Source organism: Plectropomus leopardus, chromosome 18 (assembly GCF_008729295.1).
Source record: "Plectropomus leopardus isolate mb chromosome 18, YSFRI_Pleo_2.0, whole genome shotgun sequence".
Classification (NCBI taxonomy): domain Eukaryota; kingdom Metazoa; phylum Chordata; class Actinopteri; order Perciformes; family Serranidae; genus Plectropomus; species Plectropomus leopardus.
The window spans coordinates 23,839,205-23,847,854 of NC_056480.1; the positions used below are offsets into that span (position 1 = coordinate 23,839,205).

Below are 8,650 nucleotides of genomic sequence, written 5' to 3' on the forward strand. Positions count from 1 at the left end.
ATTATAAAACTCTATGTTTTTAAAGTTTACAGTTACTCAAGCAAGCTTCCTGTTTTTGACCATATCCAACATTTCAGTATGACTTCTGTGTTACTGAATGTTTGTGGGTTGTGTGCGTCTGAATTATTTAGATTAGCTCCCACTTCACATTGTTGCAGTACTTCCAACTCTCATCCTTGGACCTCTGTAGCCTTAGTAGATGCTTAGCAGTCACCTTTAGATGCTTCCATGTCATGAAGCCTCTAGTTCACAAACCGTCCTAGCTGTTGCGCCACCTTACCTGACCCTAAACCTCCCGTCCGTGCCCCCATCACCCTTCCACTCCTATCCAACCCCTAAAATATTTTTGACACCATGTGAGAAACTGTCCCCACATGGCTCTCTGCAGGACCTCGAGGAGACAGACACCACAGAGCAAGACACCGATAGCCTCTTACCACAGAAGGTACTCCATTGTCGAGTAGATACAGCAAAGGTGCTACAAGTAGCATTGCAACCAAGCAATAATGAACTGTAATAACCTGTAATTTATTTCAAGTGACACCATTGTTGAGATAACTAATAGCTTCTGCCTCACACCAACAGTATAGTTAGTGCTTGTGTTGCTCCAAATTAAAGACACAGGTCACCCCAAAATCAAATGCACATATTTTTCGCTTAACCTGTAGTGCTATTTATCAGTATTGATTATTTTGGTGTGAGTTCAAGAGTTTTGGAAATATCAGCTGTAGAGAAAGTCTGCCTTCTCTATAAAATAATAAAACTAGATGGCACTCAGTTTGGCACGTGGCACACATGCATTTGATAAAATCTATAGCAATGTCTCTTGACCCAAGATAATCCTCAAACCTTGTTGTGAGCACTTTAACCCTTTAAATTTGGATCAATATCACTTTTCTTGTGCTGCATTCAGACACCTTTCACAAGGATTTAAGCATTTGAAACCTGAGCAAATTGGTGGGATTCTTTTCAAAAACATGGGAAAAAAGGTAATGAGCAACTTTGTAAGAAATGTTCTACAGACTGCAGCAATGAGTAGATTTACATTTTTTTTTAAAGCTAGGAAAACATTTCCATAGAACTTTATTTCTAATTATCATAATTATATATTTCAAATGATTTTTCAGAATGATAATAATTTTAAGCAGTTTACTTCAGGCAAATTAATTTTTTTAAAGATACTTTTTAGGGCTTTTTTGCCTTTAATTGACAGGACAGCACAAGTGTAAAAGGGGGTGAGAGAGAGGGGGTGACATGCAGAAAGGAGCCGAGGCCGGAAGCGAACCCGTGACCGCTGTGGTGAGGACACAGCCCCTATACACGGGTACCCACTTTATCAACTGAGCCACCAGACACCCCCATTTACTTTTCTGAGTTTGATTGTTGTTGGTTTTGTTTCCCATTCGTTTGTTGGGGAAGTTCTTTTCGTTAGTTTTGTTTTGTTTTACTAATTCCTAGTTAATTTTCTTGTACTTTTTACTTTTTATTATTATTTTTGTTTTCTTCTTAATTTGCTCATTGCCTTCTTCACATGTTTTTTGAAAAAAGTCAAGCCAATTTCCTCAGTTTTCCTCAGGTGGACTTAAAATAGTTCATGAAGTAACTATTTTAAGTCCACCAACAACACCCGCCAACCATATCATTGCGCAAAAGGAGGCGTGTATCTACTGCTAGCTCACCTAGCACCACTGAACTAGTTAATGTTACAGCTCAGCTGAGGAGGACACCATTCATGCTTATATCTTGTTTTGTCACAAGCCTCTTGTCCATTATAGGTGCACGTCTCCACCTGCGCAGCAAGGTTGTTGTGTAGTAGAAAGAGAATAGTTTCTATAAAACTATGAAACTTCTCAAAACAAGGTCTGTGGATTATCTCAATTAATAGGCTCATGGTTTCTGTAAAGAGACATTGCCGTTAAGTTTTTCAAATGTATTTTTTTGGCACTTTGAGCACCACGAGCCAGGTACTTTTACGTTGCTATTTCATTTCCCACAATCCATCAAGCATCCTCTGGCTGACTTTGGCCTAACTGAAAGTTGTAAACAAGTTCACTCAGAATGTTAGTTCTGTGTGTATTGAAAGAACTAATTCCACGCCAATCCCAACACAGTAGGTGTAAGTTCTCTGACAATGCCATTAGTTTTGTGGGACATTTTGAAACACGAATTTGGGTAATTAAAAAAAATAAATCATTTGAAAAGAGAAGAAAGCTGGGGGTTTCTTGAGATGGGACGAACAAACAGCAGCCAGTATGACAGACTCTAATAGGCTCATATAAATGCCAATAGAGAAAACATAGTTTCTAACATATGACTTTAAAACAGCTCTTATCAATATTTTTGTATTGATTAACAATGGACCAAGTGACTACATGTAATGTGAACGAGGTTGGTGGTGGTGAAAGAACCCGACTCAAAGTCATTTACCCTCAGCGGGGCTTTATGGCATCCTTCAGCCTGCTGTTTTGATTTTAGGGCCCACAAGTTTACTGTTCTGGTGCACTCACTCTTTTTGTGTCATCAGCCTTGTTTCCAGACGCAGCAAGCAGCTGTTTTAAGCAAAAAAAAAGTTCACTTCAGTTCACTTTATTGTCCTGCTGGGGGAAATTCGGCTCTGATACAGCTATTGTACGTGATCTGCCCAACGTCTGAACAGCACACAGATTGAGTGAAAGTAGTGGAGCATTTAGCATAGATACAAAATCAGTTCTAAGTTAAAAAAATTAAAAAATAATAAAAAAAAGAATAATAATAATTCTCAAAATCACAATGAGAAACACATTAAAAAATGACATGAAGAAGAACAATAAAGCAAGCAGGGCAAAATGTAACGATATAATTTTAATTGTATAAAACTGTATTCTGTGTTTTAACCAGATGTTTGAATGCGCTTGTGATGTATGGAGTGTCTGCTGTGGGTTTAATGCAAATATAATGTCTTATATTGGAAAAATAAATAAAACTCTTCTCTCTTCTTGCTTACTCTCTACAAATTTTGCTCTCTAAAGCTTCAGGAAGGCCAGCTTGTGGTGCGTCACTTCCAGTTCCTGCGCTGGTCCCCATATCGCGATGTACCCGACTCCAAGAAAGCCTTCCTCAGCCTTTTGGCTCAGGTTCACAACTGGCAGATGGAGTGTGGGGAGGGACGCACCATTGTCCACTGCCTGTGAGTACGCTTACATATATCTACACCATACATGTGTCTGTGTATTTTATTGCATAGTCATGGCGGTATTACATTTTCAGGTTGCACATACGTACGCACGGAGGGATGTACCTACAGTATCTTGCATCCGTCCCATTCTTGTGAATGCTGAAAGAGAATTTTTTTCAAATTTGGCACAAATGTGGACTTAAGGATGAACTAGATTTTAATGGTCATAGGTCAAATGTCAAAGTCATTGTGACCTCATCTGTCTTGTTCTTTTGAAAGCAGTATCAAGAACACCTTAAGGGTTTTTTTGTTTTTTTTTGTTAATTGTGACTCAATGATGAACTGATTCGATTTTTGGTTGTAGGTAAAAGGTCAAACTTGCATGTGTCACATTCTCATGAGCACAATAGCTCAAGAATGTCTAATGAGAGTGTTTTTTTTTTATTTGGCACAAACATTCAAGTGGACTCAAGGATGAACTTATTAGAATTTGGTGTTCAAAGGTCAAGACCTTGCATTCAACTCATTCTCATGAATGCAATATCTCAAGAATTTAAGGGAGTTTCTTCAAACATGACACAAACGTCCACATAGTCTTAACAATGAGTTGAGAAGAATATTGTGTTTAAAGGTCACAGTCAGTGTAACCTTGCATCTGTCTTATTCTCATGAACAATATATCTGACGAAGGCCTTGAGGAAGTTTCCTCAAATTTGGCACAAACATCCACTTGGACTCGCAAATTAACTGATTAGAATTTGGTGGTTGGTCAGAGCACTATGACATCATAAAACATAATTATGGCCATAACTCAAAAATTCATGTGCTAAAATTTTACAAAAATGTCTAATTGGATAAAATGATGAAGTGGTGACATTTTATGTCCACAAGTATAAAATGTCAGCTTCACTGTAACATTACAATGTTCTCAATTATTCAGCATCATATTTCAGATACAGAGAGACATTTGGTCAGATATTGAATTGGTGACACTAATCTTGGGTCCCCACCTTGAAACTGAGCTGATTGCAAAGATCTTCTGTGTTGCCGAGGGGAAGATGTGTGACACATGCATGTTTTCACAAAAGTACATGTAAACTGCAAGCGCAACTTGACTGGTGCTCAGAGGAATACAACCCAGAGGTGGTAATTGTAGTTAAACTGAAAGTGCAGTATATGTCTATGTTATGCTGATGTGACATAACATTTAAAACGGTTCTGAATTCAGCATCTCATTACTGTGATCCTTATCTGATTGAAAATGCATTAGAAACAATGTTCAGACTCTCATTGAAGGCTGAACTACCTCAAGTAAACACAGTTCTAATCAGATTCCACACTGCATTCATATTATTCACCTCACTACTGTTATTTACCATGGTCACACTCAATGGTTCTCCTTTGTAACTCAGAATTCATGAGATTTTAATCTCTGAAAAGAAGACAAACTTCCTTAAGTGTTTGTGTCTTTACATTAACTGCTTGAGTGGAGCTTCCTGCCTACCATTAGATTTGTCCTCCATCTCCATGTTGGAGCCCTTTGATCTCTGGAGGTCGGGCTGTGTGTTAGACATCTCATTCCTGATTAAGTCCCTGCTCCTGTATTTTAATGAGAACTTTACTCAGATATTCATCTTGAAAGTCTGCCAGTTGGCCTTTTTCTGACAGCATGCTTGATCTGTGCTCAGTCAAACTGTGACATTTCACTCTGTAGCACCCCCTCTGAGAGGCTGTCTGAGCTGCTGTACCACATCTTTATTAGGTCACTCATGTTTCCCGTTCTATGTGTTTGTGACCGTGTGTCTTTGTTCGTTCTTTCTGGAGCAGGAACGGCGGCGGTCGGAGCGGTACTTTCTGTGCCAGCACCATGATCCTGGAGATGATTCGTCACCACAGCGTGGTGGACGTGTTCTTTGCTGCCAAAACGCTGCGCAACTCCAAGCCAAACATGGTGGAGACAATGGTGAGCAGGCAGGGATCTTCATCTCTCTATTCACGGTTACATATATCATGCTATGCTGCTGCCTCAGACAGAAAACACCAGGGAAGTTGAAAACTGCTCTGCAGGAAAACAAAAAAACTAAATGAGCCACTTTCTGGAAATAAATCAAAGGCTTTTCACTACTTGTTTCTCTTACTTAATATATTTCTGAGTACATCCATTTAGAAAAACAGCATAAATGGAAATTTCACCATAAAGGTGTGTTTAGCCAAAATGAGAATTACATTTTAGATTTTAGATTATTGCACACAAAGTCAGTGGGGAAACTAGCAAGTGGGTGCAAATCAATCATTTGAAAATTGAAAAAATGTGTCAAGTTGAATTTGTGCTCATACTGAATCTGTATTTTATAGGACTCCAATTTATAGGACAGTAGCAGCAGCATTAATATTTGTTTCAAGTAATGCTACAGTGCTAACAGCATTCATGTTTTCTTGCAGAATTTGAAAATAAAAGCATACATGCATATGTAGCATTGATTTACATTTAATTTACAGAAATTCCTGTTATTTTCCATTACAGTAATAAACCACTAGATTATAGACAATTTATCAAATTATAGACACTTGCTGTAATTTTACACCAATAAATGTATTTCTTTTAACTTGTTAAAATGTGTTGAAAATGTCACTGTTATTAATTGTAGAATCAGTATATTTGTACAGTAAAAGAGCTACATCCATAAAAAATAGCAACAAGAAAATGAAATGTGAGTGAGAGCAGCTACACAGTCCTAAGAGAAATACAAATGTTAAAAGGGCCTATTGTTTAGGTCAAGGGTGTCCAAACATTTTTGAATGGGGGCCAGATTTGATAATGTCAAAAATACCAGGGAGCCAGCTGCTTCTTGCAGCCACCACACCTCTGTTTGATTAGGGCCAAAAAAACCCCGAAAAGCTTCACTGTCAATCTGAAACCTTTTAAAATCATTAAAAATCCTCTAGTGGTACATTTTATATTTGTGGGGGTCATGTTGCTGTTTGTGTTTTTTGTAATTATCTCCACAACACCTGATCAAACACAGACAACTACTTTCTATTTGCTAGCAGTGAATGTATTGATAATCTGAACATTAACAGCAAACTTCAGGTTTTGGTGTCAGCTGCTCACATTTAAAAAGCTAAATCCATTATTTTGCACTGACATTCAGCAGTCACACAGGGATGAATCCATTATAGGGAAGACAGCATTACCAATCTCTCCACCCACAGTAACCTGAACAGACCAGGATCCAAGGCAGCTTCACTCGAGGCATGATGGCTTTTGAGAGAGGACATCGCACACATAAATAAACAGCAAATAAGTCATCCCTATCATTCCTTTCTTAAAGAACAAGGCTAGAGATTGCCCATGTTTTTCTCATGGTCAGCTAATCCAATGAAAAGACATAAACCTACGCCGTGTTCGCCATAAATACTTTCTAATTTCCCTAGCCTGTCTGTGGCACTCTGCCCAAAGCCCATTGAATATATAAATAAAAAAGGTTCTGTGTGCAACACTGAGAGCAATAATATAGCTATAAACCACTATTTGCTATATTAGTATATAGTGGAGTAATGGCTTATATTGCTGATATTGGGATGGCATTGTTGCAGAACATAGCCCCCCCCCCCTCTGGTTCTCTCGTGGCTAACACTGTCAGTTATGTCAGCACCGTTGTCGTCGTACAGCTCTGTTTATGGAGTTAGCACCGTTAGCTGCTAGCTGCTGGCTCAGTCACCTTCATGTTGAGAACAGGTCAAGAAAATTTGAACCACGCCCCCGGGAAATTTTCACAGGCCTCCATGCTGCTTTTTAGTATTTATCGCTAACCTGTTTTCCAGCCTGTCCGTGACACAGAACCTGACACACCGTTAAAAAAACAAACAAACAAATAAACAAAAAAAAACAAATAAACACTTGCACACACAGACAGAAAGGCATACTCATCTGCTGCACAGCTGTGTACACTGCTACTGGCAATGGGAATTTTTAGTCTGTTTTTTAGCAGGTTTGCCTGTGTTTAAACATCCTGCGTACACACTAACTTTGCTGGAAAAGGGGTATAACTAGTAGAGCACCCACCTTATCCACCACCACTCCACCTAGACATAGAAATCTCAGAGGGAAAATTTGTTGTTCACGCAAGTTATTTACAGTTGACATGGAAACTAATCCTGGTCAATACTTGTGCTTGTTCTAGGAGCAGTACCGGTTCTGCTATGACCTGGCCCAGGAGTACCTGGACTGCTTGGAAGTCAGATAGCACCAATCCCTTACTTCTCATCCCTCTTTGAGGAGAAGGTCTGGGACCTGGATCCTGCATCCTGGATCTGTGCTCCTGCCTCCTTAGTCCGTGTATACAGCTCTGGTTGTCTTCTTCGCCATGCCTGGATGAAACATGTTCTGCCATAAAGACTGATTGAGAACACTCACTGGACAACTTGTAACATATTACTGACACCCTTTTTGCTTTTCCTCGGCACTCTGATCCAACCTGTACTCTTTTGGGCCTCTTTACATCTGCCAAACCAGAGGACACTTAGCAGGAGTTCATTTTATATGTGACCACTGTCAAGGCAAGCCGGACTTCCTGTCATACACCTCGACGATGGGACTCAAAGAGCTCAGCTGTATCCTGCCTTACTATGAACAAACACTGAAAGGGAACTACAGTTGATGCCAACCAATGGGTGATATTTTGTGTTTGTTTGTAACACTGTAAATGGTGCAATCTGCTGTTGGTGAACATCCCATGTTGTACTGTACTATATTTGAACTTTATCGTGGGTGAGGCTGATTGTCGGAGGTAAGCTGAGGTTAAGAAGGAAGGACATCGGTCACATCCGATGGACATATCTGTACAGTAAAGTTGTCTTGGACCTAATTTCTCTTTATTTATTTTCCGTGTATATAGATGTTTTTTTCCTCCCTCCCCCAGGTGTTTCTAGATGTTCTTAACGTCTTCTCAATGTGCCAATCCATTCTCTCTGTGTCTGTAAATGGGGACCACTTCAGCATCTGCATGCCCAGTCTTAAGTGTTTCATCGCAGTGTGTGGCCCAAGTCTGCTTCAGGATGGATTCTGCACCGCGAATCCCTCCGCTAGTCCCAAGAGAGCTCCGTAAGAATAACCGCGTGTTGCTGTGAGAATACGGCGAAAATCTGTCGCTTTCTAAATTTGTATTTATTCAATGTGTTTTATTTTCTAAATAGTGTATAAAACAGGAAAGTAAATAAAATATGTTGTTGCTTAACAGCCATGCTTTTGGAGACATTCTTTTCACGCCTCACAGACAGGATTTGGGTCAGAGGGGTGCCCTACCCCACCAGAGTCAGGAGGTAATAGTTGGCTTATTAGCATCAATGATTTGTTTTTAACAGTCACAATAAGAGAGTTTAAGTAACCAGAAAGAGAGTCACAGTAAGGTCAAAGCCAAAGTTAAACAGGAAGCTGTACCAATGTGACTTGAAAATAAAACAAAATATTTAAACATTATTTTCAAATAAGTTAAA

General features: G+C 39.3%; 1 protein-coding gene across 1 annotated transcript in view; it reads left to right on the plus strand.

The window, feature by feature from the left end:
- The window catches only part of ptprua (protein tyrosine phosphatase receptor type Ua), a 251,377-nt gene extending 243,090 nt beyond the window's left edge, over positions 1-8,287 (plus strand). The window contains exons 29-31 of the mRNA XM_042506534.1: positions 3,009-3,166; positions 4,982-5,117; positions 7,339-8,287. Of these exons, the coding sequence (XP_042362468.1) occupies positions 3,009-3,166; positions 4,982-5,117; positions 7,339-7,401 (357 nt within the window). The 3' untranslated portion in view covers positions 7,402-8,287. The remainder of the gene's footprint in view (positions 1-3,008; positions 3,167-4,981; positions 5,118-7,338) is intronic.
- The last annotated feature ends 363 nt before the right edge of the window (positions 8,288-8,650 follow it).